Source organism: Anopheles funestus, chromosome 3RL, assembly GCF_943734845.2.
Source record: "Anopheles funestus chromosome 3RL, idAnoFuneDA-416_04, whole genome shotgun sequence".
Classification (NCBI taxonomy): Eukaryota; Metazoa; Arthropoda; class Insecta; order Diptera; family Culicidae; genus Anopheles; species Anopheles funestus.
This window is the reverse complement of record NC_064599.1, coordinates 692,081-710,161: the sequence shown is the minus strand read 5'-3', so window position 1 is coordinate 710,161 and position 18,081 is coordinate 692,081. Positions and strand designations below refer to the sequence as shown.

Sequence of the window (18,081 nt, the reverse complement as noted above, 5' to 3'; positions counted from 1 at the left end):
GACCCCAGGCAAAGATTGGAGATCCGTTAGATACCGACCGAGTTATAGGCAAAACTTGGTGCAAAAATGAGGAAAATTTTACATTTTCTCAAACAGGGTAAGGAACTTGGTTCTTCGCATAACTTCTGGCACAGACATCTGAGGGTATGGCCGTCTACGAAGAAAATGTAGCCATTGGTGCCATCTATCGACCACAGGTTAAAGATTGGCGATCCGTTGGATACCGACCGAGTTATAGGCAAAACTTGGTGGGAAAATGAGCCTTAGTGGATTGACAAATTTGTAGATTTTTTCAATATTTTCATTATTTTTTACCTTTTTTTAATTTAAAGCATTGTTTGAGTGAAAAGGAACTAATTGCAACAATTTCGCATTAAAATAAAACAAATTTTTAAATTTTGCTAATTTTCTCAAAAAAAATGGCAAGGGGTACGTACCCCTTATGAAATTTTCGAGTGGAAAATTTTTTTGAAATTTTTTTCTGATTTTTTATTCTTTTTTTAATTTAAAGCAATATTTGAGTGAAAAGAAACTTATTGCAACAAATTCGCAATCAAATATATCACATTTAAAAATTTTGCTGAATTGCAGAAAAATGAGGAAAATTTTACATTTTCTCAAACAGGGTAAGGAACTTGATTTCTCAAATAACTTCTGGCACAGACATCTGAGGGCATGGCCGTCCAAGAAGAAAATGTAGCCATTGGTGTTATCTATCGACCACATGAGTCCGGCATCCTTATCACGTGCCCCAGCCATCGTATCCTTCCGGCTGTGACCACCGTCAGGATATCTGCACCGCCAACAGCACAGCTAGCTCCTGGTTCTCCTTTTCCACACGCCCGTACACACCGCCAAAGATAGTGCTTAGCAGCCGCCGTTCGAAAATAACGAGTGCATTGGCGTCCTCCGTTAGCAAAGTCCAGGACTCGTGCCCGTAAAGGACTACCAGATGTATCAATGTCCATATATCGTGTATTTCGTGTGTTGCTGGAGCCTTCTGGATGGCAGGAGGTTGTGGAGCTCTTAATAGGCATGATCGTTTTGATGATTTTATAGTCGGAAAAGTGACGCACTGCGAAGCCTTGAGTGTTCCTGAATGGAAGAAGGCAATGGAGGACGAGATGGACGCGCATAAGGAAAATAAAACTTGGGAACTCATGAAATTGCCAGAAGGCAAGCGGACCATTGGAGTTAAATGGGTTTTTAAACTCAAGAGAAACGAAAATGGAGCAGTGGTCAGACATAAGGCCCGTATAGTGGCGCAAGGGTGCTCGCAAAAGTTTCTTGAAGATTATACCGACGTCTTTGCTCCTGTAACTCGTTAAACAACTCTTCGTGCTATGATAGCTGTAGCTGCGAAGAAAAATCTATTCTTAAAGCAATTCGATGTCAAGACCGCGTACCTGAATGGCAAGATTGAGGAGGAGTTATATATGAGGTTTTGTACAGTGCGATTCGGACCCTTGTCTTTATGTGAGCCAAAGTTATCCAACATCGATCCATTTGTTGGTGTATGTAGGTGATCTACTCACCGGTAGTGCAGACAAAGCAGAGATAGAATCGATTTTCATGAGATTAAAGGAAAGGTTCGACATAACTTATCTCGGCGCTGCAAAACATTTCTTGGGCTACAAGATAGAGAGACGAGGTAAAAGCTATACGTTGAGTTTGCCGTCATATAATGACTTATTTCAAAGATTGGAATGAAGAATATTTGTTGGACGAAAAATCCCATGGATACAGGATACACAACTTTGAATGAAGAAAGCAAGCCTTATCCCGAGAAAACTGAATATCGCAGTCTGGTTAGTGCATTGCTATATCTGGCGGTAAATGCGAAACTGGACATTTCTCTAAGTGTCGGTTTACTTGGCAGGAAGGTCGAAAGTCCAAATGAAAGCGACTGGAATACGGCAAAAAGAGTGTTGAGATACCTCAAAACAACGAAAGACTTCGAAATCAAATATGGTATCGGAGACGGATGGATACTCCACGGTTACAGTGATGCGGATTGGGCAGGCGACAAGCAGTCACGAAAATCAACAAGTGGCTTCATATTCTTTTATGGATCGGGACCAGTGTGCTGGGGAAGTAAGATCTAGACAAACGTGGTGTTATCGTCGCTGGAAGCTGAGTACAATGCTCTTACTTTGGCTTGTCAGGAAGCAGTGTGGTTGCGGCGACTGGTAGAGGACCTTGACGAGGCTCAAACCGCTCCATCTATTCTATACGAGGATAACCAGGGGTGCATTAGCTTTGCAACGGCAGAACGAATGAGTGGACGCGTTTAGCACATAGACACTTTATGATTTTATAGATCTCGGTAGTCATTCAGGACGAGTGTTGTATGAAAATGACTACCATAGGTATAACAATCTTGGTTTATGAACTCTATCTGACGAGTGTGCTAATAAAGACACTTTGAACTTCCTCTTTGGTTCCAACCAGCAAGCTGTGCAGTTGTGTCATCTAGCTTCTCTTCCAAAAGATCCGAAATTTCACCTTTACATTCATCAAATGGCACCGAACGCAATCGCATGTTGTACATCTAATATATTTATTTATTTGTGTTTTTTTCATGGTCTCGTTTCAGTGCAGTATCGTTGCCTGCAAAGTTAGATCCAATGTTGGTACGCCTATAGACATGCACACATCGCAAGTATACATGAAAACTGGGAGGACTGTTGGAAAGGGTTTAGTACAATGAATGAAAAAAAGAAAAACCCTGCTCCCTAACCTTTTATTCTACGTGTGTTACGTATGTATATATAAAAAACATAATTTGCCCTATAGGTGATTCCTTCGTATAAACGTATTTTCCACTTGGGAACGACAACTGCAAACTTAATAACAAAACAGTGCGAACACGAGTCGCTTCTTTAACGTTTGAATCAAACAGACTACAATTTCAGATCCCATTGGGAAATGACTGAAATCTATAACGATTTTAGTAGAGCTTTTTTTTGCGCAAATTCAAAGGATCAATTGTTTTCTTCCCGGCTCAATTTGCTTTTCTCACCCAACCTGCGAACTAACGTCATGACATTTATTACAAGGTACCATATGAATCGCTTTCTCCTGGCCTTCATTCAAATCGGTTTATGTTTTTTTGAAAAGAAATAATAAATTGTAAATGACAATAACCCCAAAGTACGTCTCCTCTTGTTTGCTATTTTGTTTTGCATCTAAAAATCAACGTATCACTTATTTGTCCTGTACAATGAAGAAGGAGAAAGGAGATTCATTTTATTACATCATACACATTTCCTTCCTTTTGTTTTAACGTTCCATACAATTTACAACAGGATTACGATCATAATCGTTTCGATTATGGAAGGTGTTTGCTTTACAAAGTGGGCAAATACAATTGTAAGCAATCACAGAACCGAATTCCATGTATGCGGAGATTACACCAAAGGAACATCGAATTTTTGGAAACATCGTCCTTTACAGTATATGATCTTTACTGACCGGTCGTTCCGTCTGCCCAACGAATCATTATGGTTTTACATGATACATAAACATACACGCACACAACAAGACACATAGACACACCGTTCATCTGATCTTGTTTCTCGTGTTACACTAAGCTCATTGAGTTTTGTTTGTTCTTTTTAGTTCTGATTTATGTTACCTTTGTATGATTTTAGAAAATAGTATCTCCTTCAACTCATTTTACCGTGGACTTTTTCGTGTGCTTCATTTTTTTAAGTTCTTTAAACTTTTTATGTGTTTTGCTCCTTCAATTGGTTCTTTTTTATTTTGTTGTTTCACGATTTTTTCACTTCTTTTTTATGTGTTGCTTTAAACAGGCACAGCATGTTGTCGTATTTGGTTTGTTCTGCTTTTCATCGATAGCTAGTCTTTTGTAAGTTTTGTGCTAGCGAATAACCAGTGGCCTGTCGTACCCCTGATCCATTTGTACAAATTCATCAATCCGTCAATCGCTCTGCAAAGATGTAGAGCCTGGATCCGTGGAGTCAACCTAGTGGGAATTTGTTTCCTTACCTTAATTAATGTTTCACAGCATTATGTGCCTGGGTTTGTTTTAAAGTGTGTATTTCAGTTTGTCCTCTATACGTTACGCATGTGACCACCTTAGTGTACGGTTTACGTCATCATCAATCATGGGAAACTCTGCTGGTCCCTTACAATTGTTCACGTCACTTTCGCCTCTCTCCCGCGTTTTTGCACGAACGTTCTTCGGTCTAACAGCTAGGTTTCGTTTTATCCTTGCCTATGTATATAAATCTACTCTCAGCACTCGGGTACTACGTTCGATAAATAAGATTCTGCTTGCACTCGTGGTTATCAGGAATCGCAGGAAGAGATAGTTACTAATGTAAGGTTTCGATTTCGTATGGCTTGCTTCATCATGATCGCATCCGCAGAGGTTTGTTTATTTGTTCAGGCTCGTTTCATAAGTGCTCAGATCAGGTCATCGTCATGCAAGAAGAGGGCTTTACTTCTAACCATGGCTTGGTGAGTAATTTCATTCCTACGGAGGGAATAACCGCTTCGAACCGCATAAAAAAAGACGGACAGTACGTTTTTCCTGCGGCCCGCATTCTGCCTTCTTCTATGTGTACATATTTTAATCACTTTAACAGTAACTATATGGTTCTTATGTGGTTTTAGGCATTTTCCTTAGGACCGAAACAGTAAGGAATTGTGAATCCTTTCTAACTATATCTGATGCGCCTTGTGGGAATTTTAATTTTAGGGATCCGAAAAGGAATTTATGTTGTTACAACATTTTTTAACAGCAAATGCAATACCAATATCAAAGTTTCTAATTATTGTGTAGGTAGTAAGCCATCTTTAAGCAATCAATTATTACAGAGATCCTAATTGTGTTAGCAAACTAACGAACCATAACGGACCTCCACGGATCCGAAAATGTAGTATGATATAATGTGTGTATATTATCCGCACTTTTATTAGAAAATTAATCAATCAATCACAGGTAAACGGGGAAGGAAGGGTGTGGTGGGGTGAAGATCAAAGCACAATCTGTGTTCACACGGTCCACGCAATAATGTGCTCAAAACTAGATAACGCTAACGATTGCTGACTAGGATCATATCCTTACAACAAAGATCAGCGATTTGTTTGGATGTGTAAATATGATTATTTTGCTGCCTATGGTTTTTTGTTGTTCTAGGAATTGAGTAAAGAATTCTCTTGTAGAGAAATTTCTCGATTAGAATTGTTTGCGCTTTTTGGTTTATTTGTATTCTTCTCCATCAGTTTTGTTTCGCTTCCTTTAGTTATGTTTTAATTGTTGGGACATTACTTCTGCTTCCTTTGGGTTTTACGCAGTTTTTTTCTCTTTCTTCTTCTCATGTTTTTTTTTGTACATAGGCACTGTGTTTAAGGCATCTACAAAGTGGAGGTAATAATTAACATTCATACAAATTTCGACGAATCGCTTGTTTTTCGTGTTTATGTGGCTTCTTATTATCATTTTCCCAGTTCGGAAAATTTGCTTTCCACGCCATCACTTGCGAAGCCACCGGCTCTGCTCCAAATAATTGGTACAAATTGGTAGATGATCGCTTTCGATTCATTGAAATAAATGCTCCGACATCCTGCTTAATAAAATTGATCAATATAAAGGAATCAAGTAAAGTTTTTGTTTTTGGTGCCAACAACCGAAAGGTTAGTGATCAAGCGGAGTGTATAAGGAAGGAGTGAGTGATAGATAGGAAAACATGATTCTAAGATGTTTCTACTGATTTCAGTTGAAGATCACTTGCTATTAGTACCTTCCACATTTCTTATTTGGTTGATGAGCAATTTTCCATCATTTTCTTCATACACATACACACACACATACACACATGCATACACTAAACCACACATATCATATATATTGACCAACGTTATCAAAATTTCGGTAATACCGTAGTTTGTCTAGCAAAACATCTCATTATGATTGGTTCTTCTGGCAAACTTCGATCACTGGAGGGATTCTTTTTGACATCTACGACTCGCACATTCACCCAAAGCTGGCTTTCATACCGGATCTTCTTTAAATGTTTAAATGCAAGCATGTTCCCTTCCTGTGTGTTAGCGAATGTGCAACATTTTGTAGATGTGTTTTACTAAGCACGTTTTGTTACATAACGTTCAGCCGGTTTTTTTATCCCACGACGCCATTTGTATGCGCCAAGGCAAGCATCTTCTCTGTCCTTTCTAATCAAGTGCTACACAATGCTCAACATTACTACAAATCACTGCACAAAAACATATAATGTCCGTGGTGGGATACTATTTGAACGATGCTAAAGCATTCCTTACAATAAATGTCGGTGATACCCACACTTGCCGTGTGGCTTTGAGTAAATGTGAAATGAAACTAAAAATAAACCAAAGTATTATTTAAAAAAACGTATACTTACAAAACCAGTACATAAAAAATAAACATACAAGAAATAGAAACAAAACCATATTCAAGAAATCAAAGATCATTTTTACTGTCTCACATTCTGCGTTCAACTTTTCCATTTTTCTTAAATCCGTTTTGTACGGGATGTATCGTGACATGCACACAAAAAAAAACTATTTAAACTATATAACTACATGACTGGAAAGGAAGAAAACACTAGTCTCAACCTACTCGGAGTATACGAGCAGCAGTCGTTAGAACACTTTTGCCGAACCCGGGGCCACTGTTTTGTTTTTAATATTCTGCTTTGTGGAAGATACACGCTCCATAAATTTGTTTCTTTTTATTTTTTGCTCCATACATGAAATCTAACTTCACACGGGTGCCAGGGTTTGTGTGTCTCCTGCTGTTCGTTTTCGTTCTTATGCAATATACAATATTTCATATGAAAATAATGAATGAATGCATGACTGGGGCATAAACAGCCCTAAATCAGCGCATGGCATGGCATGGGATTGCAAAAATGGACTTTTAAAGTGACAAAATAAAACAAAAATTAAAACACTTGGCAAACACTTGGGTAGCCTAACCTTGTTATACGGTAGTCAATAGAGTAGATCAAATAAATATCATTCTTTGTAGCACTAGCCTAAATCTACACCGTCATCCATTCCGTTTTGCAATATCTTATAAACTCATCTGTTCTAGAACAGGCAGTGGACTATACCACCAGCACACACTGATGCTACCTGCTACTGTTACTACTACTAAAGTTTATCGCTAGTTCTATTGCACGCACTGGCATTCGCAGTGACAAGGCGCATCGTTCTAAAGGACTGCGAACGTGAACGAAAGCAATGAAACAAAACAAATATTAAAACTTATAAAACTATTTTGTTGCACCAGTGTTGCACGGCCACAGCATGCTGCATCGTTGAACTTTGTTACTCTTTTGCAATGCATGTCAACATTCACACCATTTCCATTGTTCTTTGAATGTTTCTCTGTGTGCATGTATGAATGGTTTCCGTTAAAAAAATAAAACCATAAGAAAATAGCTACATTTCAAAACAGAAGTACAAACCGTACACAAACTAAAAGGATCAGATAAGCAAACGAAGGAAAAAATATAGCTAACAAACAATGAAAACAAAGGGTACACAACAAAGAAGGTTACATTTCTACCGGCGCACAGCAAAGTGTGAGTAAGTGCGCACTGTAATATATGTAAGAAGGCGTGTACTTTACATGTACACAGTCTGTTCCAGACTCATACTATGTTGTATATGCCTTGTATTACTGATCTACATGTGTGTATGTGTTTTTAACATTTATCCTGTTCCGTTTCTTTTCCTAGCTGGTCGACTCCATTTTGACTGACTTTTTTTTCTACTAAGGCTAATCTGTTTGTCCTTTCCGACGCTTTCTCTTTGTCTTCTATCATCCTGTTTTTGCATTATGTTTTATGCTATTTTGTTCTTTGTTATTTTTTCTCCCACTCTATAGTAAAATATACAGAGAAGTTATCCTATTAATGGCACACAAACTAGGTTTCTTTCTTTTTTTTTTGCTTTACTTTGTTTAGTATGTTTTCTGCTTTTTTGCTGCTCTTGCACTGCTGATCCGCACATTACGACTTAGTTTTGTTTACTTCTGTTTGCACTACATGAAATATCTATCATTATTTCCTACTACGTAGACGGGTTTGCTTTTGTTCCTCGCTTTTTGTCTCTAGTTGCAACAGTTTAACAATAGCTATTGGGTTTTTGTTTTGCTCTCCGTCCCTTTCACCCCCCGCAGTATTACACATTGATGGGTGTAGATATACATAATTATATTATTTTTCTTTTTGTTGTAAAGATGTTTCTTTTTTTCTTCAATATAGATTTGTTTTATAATCCAGCATTGGCAACACCAGGAACCGGTTGTATAAGCTACGTTTCAGCGGATGCCATCACAGTTGGCCAATTCGTTTCAACATCTGCCATCTCTATGTGCTTTGATATGTTTGGCTCGGGATGATACCAATTTACTATTTTCTTACACACATAGAGTCAGGACGAGGTGAGCATGAAACTCCTGGCTTTTTGTACATGCTGATCTCTACATCGATCGTACAATGTTGTCTGCGCTGGAGAAATAGGATACAGTAACGATGAGAATTTGAAAAACCTTCATATCCATATGAAGATACAGACATGCAACACGAGATGGAATCCGGTCAGTGACGTGAGGCAAACTTTTGTTTGTTTACTTGAAACTGGCGTGTTTCAAGTTGGAAGATTTCCTAAGCTTTAGAGCAAGTGTAGAAACCGATCATTCAGAATACCCTCTTTAGGGGATGTGCAGTGTTTGTCACAGGATAAACATACATTATGGCCACAACCTCACATACAGATACAGATACACACATACACGCGTATACAATCTTAGTGAAGGGAAATAGTGAATGGTCGAGCACACTTTGTTCACAAGAAGATTCCTGACCTGTCCGTCTATTGCCGACAAAGTCTTGCTCTCTCTCTCTCTCTTCTCTCTACTTTTGCTTATCCCAACTCATACTCTTTAACCCAACAATCTTATGGCTTCAAATTGACGTGGATCGTTTCCGTTAGTGTCATAAAGCGGGACAATCCTAGATCGGTTTAATAACTAGATAAAAAGATTTCCATTTCTTTTCATCCCTCTAGCATTGCCTTCAGTAAATGTAACATCCGTTTGTCTTCAGGACAAGCACTGCATCTGCTAGAGGAACTTGTTTAAGCTCTCGGTGGTGCCGCGTCTCAGTAGTGCTGTTGCATCGCCATTGCCTGGGATTGAGCGTCCACCGAAACGGATGGGCCCGGTGTTACGCCCGGTGAAGGTGAATGACTTCCTTGCAGGTGCTTCGGTTCACTACTGTTGCTGTTGTGGTTATGATATGGTGACGTTGGCTGACTAGTGTAGCCATGGCTATTGTTGCTAATTCCACCCTGCTGGTGATGATGATGATGCTGCTGTTGTTGCACTAGATGGTGGTGTTGCTGATGATGCTGATTATAAAAGGGATGCAGGAGTTGAGACGAATGTTGTTGTTGTTGTTGCTGCTGGTGCTGTTGCTGCAGGTTATGGTGATATTGGTGAGCGCCACCGTGACTGTGTAGATGCTGGTGAAGCTTATGCGTAAAGTTTGCAACACTGTTGCTCGTGCTATCACCGGTGTTATTACCGTCCGCATCCGAAATCACCACCACGTGGTTTGAGTTGTCATCCAGGTAGCACGCGGAACCTTCTGCCCCACGGTTTCCACCACCAGTGCCCGCACCGGTACCGCCGCTAGTCTTTAGGGGCTATGTGGCCCAGCCCTCAGATATTCTTGGTCTTTTATGCGCCTGTGTAGAGGGTGAATCGTATTCCGGCAGGTGGCTACCGCCAGTGCTGAGATGCCGGATGTCCACCGGTGAGGGTGCATTCGTTGGCGTAACGGAACCTGCCATGTGCCCACCGATAGGCATATAAGAATCTGCTAAACAACGAGTCAGTACAGATTTTAGATTGGATCAGTTCGATTTCATCGTCGGCAGAACCTCCGTTTACTTACCCGGGGTCGGTGTTAGGTGGCCGGTCGAGGAAGGTCGTGAATGTATCAGGTGGCTATGGTTAAGGTTGGCTCCTAGTGAGGTCGTTCCTGCTCCTCCACCGCCACTCACAACAACATTGCCCATCGCTGTTAGTTGCTGTGCGCCATTCGGTTGGCTGGTGCTGCTTCCGTTGTTACTGTTGCTGGTCGTATTGACACTGCTGCTGGACCCAGATGCTCCCGCAGACTGGACGCCATTTGCACCTGTTGCCGATCCACCGGTCGCAGTGGTACCAGCACCACCCCCCGACACACCGTGATGGTGCGACGTGTTGTGGTGGTCCCGCGGCGGTGAGATCGGTTCCGCCTTTATCTTCACCGACAGTGGTGAAGTTGACGGGGGTGGAGTACTGTTCGATACAGCTAGATGGGGCAAACCGCTGAAAAGTATTCTGAGTAAGTTCAACGCCCATTAACGCACCAAATGCCTAATCACACGCAAACACATACACACAGATACATAGAGGAGGAGTCGTTTGCGCAACATCACTCTAGCTGAAAAAAAAACTTAGCGCCTTCATGGCGATAGAATCATATAGCTACCTCGAGTGCTGGAGACTGCCCATGGCGGCAGCTGCAGCTGCGGCCGACGAGTTTTGACTGTGACTTGATGCCGCACCCCACGGTCCGATCATGATGTCCGAGTTGAGCGAGAAGTCCTGTGCACCGAACGAACCAAGCGTGGTAGTGTAGTTCGTAAGTCCCGGTATCGGTGTCTGGAGTGCCACTACCGGTGTATTTAAATTCGTTTGCTGCCGCGTATGCTGCGTAAGCAAAACAAGTTTATATTAGCGATCATACGAGATACTGTGAGTGATTCGTGCAAGATAAACAACACTTACTTCCACGTACGAGATGTCGTCTGCAGTAATGGTCGGGTTCATCGGGGTCGGTATCACTACTCGCAGATTAGTCGAACGTGATCCAGAACTGCCGCTACCACCCGACGGACTCTGCTTTATCGTTTGCACTGCATTATCGAAATGGAACTCTGTTTGAAAGTACGATACTTGACGATTACTGTTGTTACTACTTGTGCTTACTATTTCCCTTCGCTTTTCTCTCGTTCTCGGCAGCTTTTTCTCGACGAGCGTTCGTCTCACTCGCCGAGCCGCCGGTTAGTATGTCAGTACGCAAACCACGCACTATAAATCAAACATCACGCATACACACCAGGCTAAGTAAGCTTTAGCCAACGAAGGACAAGCTATTCTTCCTGTACTAAATGAAACGTTTGAAAAATAGCGCCTTCATTGGAATCATTAAAGTATTAAAAACTTGGCAATATTATTAACAAATGCACACACACACGCGCGCGCGCGAACGAACAAACTAATAATAATTAAAACTATTTCAAATGCGGGATCGAAATATATTGTTTCCCACGCATGCAAGTTGCTCGTTAAAAAGGTCGCCACACACTTTGGCCATCCATTCCGAACAGTTCCGGTGTAGCTGAGGTTTTCTCCTGCCACAATCATTATTTATCCGCCAAGCACGACATCCTTTTTAACTGCGCCAACCCACTGTGTTCTCGTCGTATTTCTTTTGATCTATTACTACACACACACGCACACGCTCACACATACTCGAAAGCAAATACTAGAGAAAATGTGTTCTGGTTTTTTTATGCATTTCCGGATGCAACTTCCGCAACAAACCAGGGTAACCCTTGAACTTTCGTGCGCTATATTAATAGATTCGCATTAAAACGGTATTCCTTTTTTCCTTCTTTGTTAGCGATTTTCATTTCACCCAATGTTGGTGCGTATGTTGGTTTGTGTGGGTTGCAACATCATGGCAATGTCACGCCATATGCATTTGACATTACCACAGTACTTCATGCTTGAGAACCGATTGAATTAAAAACTTTAACCTTAGACTTTATAATAATTATTTTCGTTTCTACGATTAAAAACATTGTTCCACGATAGAGAGCCGCTTGGGAACTCAAGAGAGTGTTCAGGAAAGTAGTAGTACACAAAGTATCGAGTTAATGAAACGCAAAGAAAAACCATGCTTACTTTTGTTATGCGTGTTATGGGTGTTATTGTTATTGTTATGCGCCTGATGAGAGCCAATACCTGGACTCGGACCGGGACTGGGTGATCCACCGAGGGGGGACGCAGAATGTGGATAACCGTTGGACATTTCCAATATACCGCCAGAAGGATAAACTGGAATGAAGTATAGAAGATTTGTTAGCGCGAGTGCTACAAGCGAGGAACCCGCTATGCGGAACTGACCAACTAAACGTACCCGAATCCGTCTCGGAGCTGGAGGGCCGTGGACTAATACTATTATGTGCCATCTGCGGGCTGCTCTGGAGCATCGTGTCGTTGTACGTGCCGATCACGGGTACCGATACCGGCACCGAAACCGGCAACGAGTAGCTGTTCGTGGCCATATTCGGCCGTGCACCGCCCGCCGTCAGCTGCTGGTTACGCTGCATCATGATTTGAAAGTCCTCGTCGATTTTGTTGTACTTGGCCTCGGTGCGTGGCGTGAGCGTGTAGCTGTCCTCTGGTTCCGGCGAGTCCGGTGACATGGTGCCATTTTTGTTTTCTTTCTGCGCGTTTACCTGCAACTGTAAGCAGACAGGCCTTACAAGAATATGGACCGGGTGGCTTTCGGCGAGACGCTTTCCCGCTGGCTTCACTGTTTCACCACAATATTACCGCACACAAAACGCAACAAGTGACAAGCTCTTCTTTGGCGGAGCCGAGATTCCAAAGCACATGCAAATAATAAGAGAACTAAAGCTCTTTCGAAAAATGAACGCGACGTGTTTAACTGGTAACTAGTTTTTCTTCAAAGTCAATGCAATCAAACCGGAGTATTAGTGTTAAGTTGCATCGTAACGTAGGACATCACGAAAGGATACTAGGCTTTAAACGTTTTAGGTAGGTTAGAAAGCAAAACCGATTAAAGAAAATGCAATCAAAACTAGCAACAAAACGCAATAACACGCACGCCCGCTAGTGCAGTAATAAACGGTTTGTCAATGAGGTCAAAAGGTCAGCAGTCACACCGTTAGAAGTACCTCAATTATGTTCTTGTTCGTCAGCGACTCGTGCGGCTCGTTGTATTCTGTATACTTCAGCAACACCTTGTCCATGTCCGTACTGGCGTACTGATACAGTTTGTTGCTGCTGCTGAAGATGATCAGTGCAATCTCGCAATCGCACAGCACGGACAATTCGTACGCCTTCTTCATCACGCCAAACTTGCGCTTGTTAAACGTCACCTAAAACATCCAGAACCAGAGGCAAAGAACATTAACTTCGTGGAGATTTTTTTTTTGTTGCTGTGCGTTATGCAAAGGAAGTATGATGACCCCTACCTGTCGGTTCCGTTCGTCCGTTATCCTAGAAATCTGTATCTTTTTCCGTCCCATCGTGAGCGCTTGTTCTCGCCGGCTATCCTGATCGAAATCGAGATGTCCGGCGGTTCGTCCTGAACTGAGCGCTACTCTAAAGAGGTGTGAGTTTCGCTTCTTTTCACCGGTTTTGCGTGTTGTCTCTCCCTTTCTCTCTCTCTCTCTCTCTCTCTCTCTCTCTCTGTTTCTCTTTGCCACTCTTTTTCTCTCTCCCCCCCTGATTATTTATGGCACTGGTTGGTAAGTACTAGTTTGCTATTACCGTCCGTTGGGACTAATGATACTGCATCACCACACTATTGGAGAGTTTTACTGTAAAGAAAATTTAATTCACTTTTCCAAAGGTTTTCGCTGGGTCAAGATCAAGGGCACATATGTATTCACAACCACCCTCCTTCCAGCTTCTGTTGCAATTGCTTCGTAAAGTTGATCATGCATATATCTACAAACAGTGACCATACATCGGACACGCCGTATTTTCCTATGTCATACACGCATTTAGAATGCACATTCGGTGGCCACTCCGTGGAATTGAAGCAAGCACTAAGACGACAAACGTTGCACTGAAATGAAAAAGCAAAGAGAGGAAAATCAAATATGAATAAATGCGAACTCGCTTAGGCATGGATTGTTAGGAGGTAGTAGTGGCTAGAAGCAAATTTACATTTCCCTGCATTTTTTACTTTTCGTTTTTCACATCCCTTCTCGCATTGGCATGGTGCCTCTTTGAAAGCCCATAGAATGAAGGACTTCTCGTTAAAACCACCATCATAAATCCTTACCGCTTATACTGCGGATCATAAACACTCTATTTAAGGGACAAAAACAAAAATGACCTCTACCTTAAGGATCATATAGGATATATAGGTTTTAAGTGCAAACGAAAGGGCAAATGCATGGAACTGCGGCAATTGTATTATATTCCAACCCAACGTACCATTCATTACGTGCAAGGAAAATGCAGAATTCCATTGCTCATACGGTTGCCCGGTCAGGAGTGTGGACGCATTGTGTGCTTTTACCATCTGCTCCCGTCGTACCTCGTCACAAACAAGAGGCACAATTTATGCGAGCTTTTACTAACGCGCACGCGAATTCCAACCTTCTATTTCGTTGTATCTGTGACCGTGTGCCTTGCTGTAACAAGAGTACAACCGGCACGAAAACCTTCCACCAGCCAGCTGGTTTGATTTCCAATGCCTTGCCAAAAGGTTTCCGCTGACACGCGAACATTTGCATACATATATTCTTTCTCCTTTACTCTTTGTATGACCACGCAAAAGACAAACACACACATGCAAGCAAAAGCACCCCCCAGGGGCCAAGGTGAAGTGAGCAATAATAACAACAGTGACGAGGGCATAAAAAAGGAAACAACAGAAACACAAACACACATTTACCTATCCAAACCGAAATAATCGATACATTAATGTGTCGTCTTCAAGGATGTGAATTTGAATATTCCACAAGTCACACGAGCCGTTTTACGTTTGCTGGTACAATTCCCACCGCTTCGTTCATATTTGTGCCTGTCATCACGTGAAACGTTACGGTCAATCGGACTGCGATGTCATGCCACGCATGATTCTCGACCTGAAGAACGCCATCGACCGGACGGTCTCGAAACGTGCTAACTAATAATTCAAATCCCTCCCAGCTGGACGCTTCTGCGCCTCTGACCGATAATTATCGCTAAATTGATTGTCGCTTGTTTTCGCATCGTGATGCTGTCCACAGTTCCAGTATAATAACAGGAGACAAAAGGAATCTAGACTATTTTTTCGTTTTATGGATTTTGCTGTCAACTGTTGACTGTTGCGATTGACACATGGGAGAAAGAGCAAATCTTAATTAGTTCTTTCAATTCAAGAATCGGCCAACAAACCGAAATCTGCTGAAGCAACTAGAACCTATTACACCCAGACAGCCAATGTTTTGGTGTTAGCAATTAAAGAAAATCAATTTCATTTTACCTTCATATCTACGAAGCAAGACGTCGGCCATTTAGGGTAAGAATTGAATGTAGCGAATGAGTGCATTATCAGATCAGGCTTTCAAAAGTTAACAAACAACATGAAATGTATCCTGCTGGCAACAATTGTCTGCTGGCAGTAAAACTTCCACCATGAGCACCACCACCATGAGGCAAACATAAGTGGAGCAAATATACGCCAGTAAGATACCGAAGATTTCTGGTCAGACTTCGCCGATCTTCAGCGCACATCGGCCCAACACAGTAAGAACAACCGACCAGTGCAGTACACACCGTATCTTGCGATGATTCTTCTTTCTTCTTTGAGATATGCACAAGAATGGGAAGGGTAGGTAGGTACAGTACAGTCCTTCGTGTACGATGCATGACAGACGATGGCGACGAAGACGGTTAACAACGACGCGCGTTTTTGGCACCGATCTGATGTTAGGTAAGATACCTCCCGACACGTACTCGACGAGGAAAAACATCATCCCACTTGCCTATCGTCCACCCACGGGATTATTGGCTAGCGTAAAACAGTCGCTACACAAAACTTTCGATGCGGTGGAAAGGTTTACAGCGAGAAATTCTTACTATTTGCGACAAAGTGCAACAACATGTGGAAACAAAAAAGGCTTACAATAGTTAGTTGATAAAAAGATACATCTTTCAGTAAAAACAAAATAAGAAAGTAAAAATGTTACCGGTTGTCGAGGCACTGAAAGGTTAAATAGTGATCAACGAATTTCTTCTCGACAGTCGGGACATCTACACATACAGAATAGCGTGTACAAATATGTAGTCACTCGTGACTTTTCCGATATGTCATCGGTGTCGTCGTTGTATTTTCTACGGTTTCCTTCACTCCAATAGGGAGAGACAAATTTTCCAGATGAAACAGTCGACAGACGAAACCAAAAAAATTTAAAAAAAAAAACAACTATCACGGCCATGTCTGCGTCGAGTCAAAAGAATTACGGAATGTTTCGCTTGTTCGGAGATTTATTTTTCCGTTGCGAAAATAAAATAGTCTATCTTTTCCTTTCTTTTTTCCGTTTGTTATCTTTTCCATCGGCAAACATCACTGTTGTTGGTACTTTTAGAAGCTTTCGATATGTTTTCACTTTAGCAATACCGTTTCGATGCCAAATTCAATTGCTCGCATCTTCAAACAGTACACCGCGCACTTTTCATCACATTATCGACATAATCGTATGTTTCCTACGTTAACAGCGGGGAGCTGTCAAGATGTGCCAAAGACATTTCCGTTCTGAACTCCTCATGCGACCCCATCGGTCGTTTGAGATGGAGTTGAATCGATTGAATGGTATTTCTTCTTGTTGGGTGTTTAATTTTTTTATCTCCCAAGACAAATACCGTACAGTCGAAATGAAAAAAGGTACCAATATCAACATTACCACGCGATAAAGAAACATCTCTCAGCTCAATCCAACGATCGTGAAACGATTACGCATTACATGTTTCTGTGCGATCGTGATCGCATCTATCGCTGCCAATGTGACAAGAATGCTAACGCAAGTGCAGAAAACGGCAAAGGAAAGAAACACATACTCATTGAATTGCTAGGGTTTTCTTTTTTCCCTAAACCCATTACCGCAAACCACACACAGCCATTTGTTTAGACGTGTTGGTAGTACCTGGAGGTACATAAATTGATGAAAAACGAGAGAAAACAAATACATTCACACGTCTCTTAGCTTCCCCAGGGAATAATCTTCACATGATACGATGTCAAGAGAAAGGGAAGGTAAAAGGGGAAAGACGTACGAGACGTTCGGTTCGTACGGTTCGTAGTATGAATGCTATGAACTCCTTTCCCAAACGTTTTTCCCGCTTCCCCGCATAAACACAAGCACCACCGCTTGTTTCTCTGTATGCGATGAACGATCGCCGTCACACTCAGAGCATCACAATTTCCTTCCCGAGCAGTTCGTTTGAGAAATTCAAAAACATCCCACCCAAACCGAAGCTACTATTTCCTTTCTTTTCCCCACACTCTGTCGGAAAATTCACGCAAAAACTGACTCAGTTTTCAACTCAAGATGATCTCGATCTTTTCCGTTGCTTCGTCTTCACCTTTGGTTTTCTCTTTTTCTCTCACTTCTTTCACAATACTAGACACACATTTAATGGCGTCTCGTTTCGCTTTTTCTTTGTCTCACAATACCCGTACGACCCACAGCACTATACAGTGTGTCGTTCGTTCTAGTCGGTGATCTTCTTCACATTTCCTTGGATCCTCGGAGACGGATCGAATTCGGTGCAGCTGTTGATGCGCTGATCTTTGTACTCGGCTGTAGCGACAACATTCGTTCCGTTCTGAAGAAGAAAAGGAAACAAACGCAACTACCAGCACATCAACAGCTCTAGTGCGCGGAAAGTTGAGCAGAGTGGTGTAGCGCCTTGTTGCTTAAACCACATGCGCTCGTTTTGTCTCGGAGAAATGGCTCGTGCGCGCACACTCCGGATAAAACCTGGGCGGTAAAATTCTTTCGGTTTGTTTTACCGTGTCTTTTTTTCTATTTGTGTTTAATGCAGCGAGGAAAATATATTCTACTACGCGCTTCGAATACCGGAGGAACGCACAATTGAAAGGCAGTTCATCCTCATCCTTCGATTTGCTGCTTCCATTCGTGATGGAAAACATTAAGACAGAGGGTGAAAAAAGCAAGCAAAAGAGCATTTTACGAAAT

General features: G+C 41.8%; 1 protein-coding gene across 3 annotated transcripts in view; it reads right to left on the bottom strand.

The window, feature by feature from the left end:
* Positions 1–6,457: 6,457 nt before the first annotated feature.
* Positions 6,458–18,081, bottom strand: part of LOC125768685 (myocyte-specific enhancer factor 2) — a 30,054-nt gene continuing 18,430 nt past the window's right edge. Inside the window, exons 3-11 of one of the 3 annotated variants that reach the window (XM_049436703.1) lie at positions 13,357–13,955; positions 13,057–13,260; positions 12,273–12,582; positions 12,038–12,190; positions 10,856–11,004; positions 10,557–10,777; positions 9,975–10,393; positions 9,758–9,896; positions 6,458–9,682 (exon numbers count right to left, since the gene is read on the bottom strand). In XM_049436703.1, coding sequence (XP_049292660.1) covers positions 9,178–9,682; positions 9,758–9,896; positions 9,975–10,393; positions 10,557–10,777; positions 10,856–11,004; positions 12,038–12,190; positions 12,273–12,582; positions 13,057–13,260; positions 13,357–13,410 — 2,154 coding nt within the window. In that variant the 5' untranslated portion in view covers positions 13,411–13,955 and the 3' untranslated portion in view covers positions 6,458–9,177. Of the gene's footprint in view, positions 9,900–9,974; positions 10,406–10,556; positions 10,778–10,855; positions 11,005–12,037; positions 12,191–12,272; positions 12,601–13,056; positions 13,261–13,356; positions 13,956–18,081 lie in introns of all 3 variants that reach the window. The other 2 variants (XM_049436702.1, XM_049436701.1) reach the window with 2 other exon arrangements.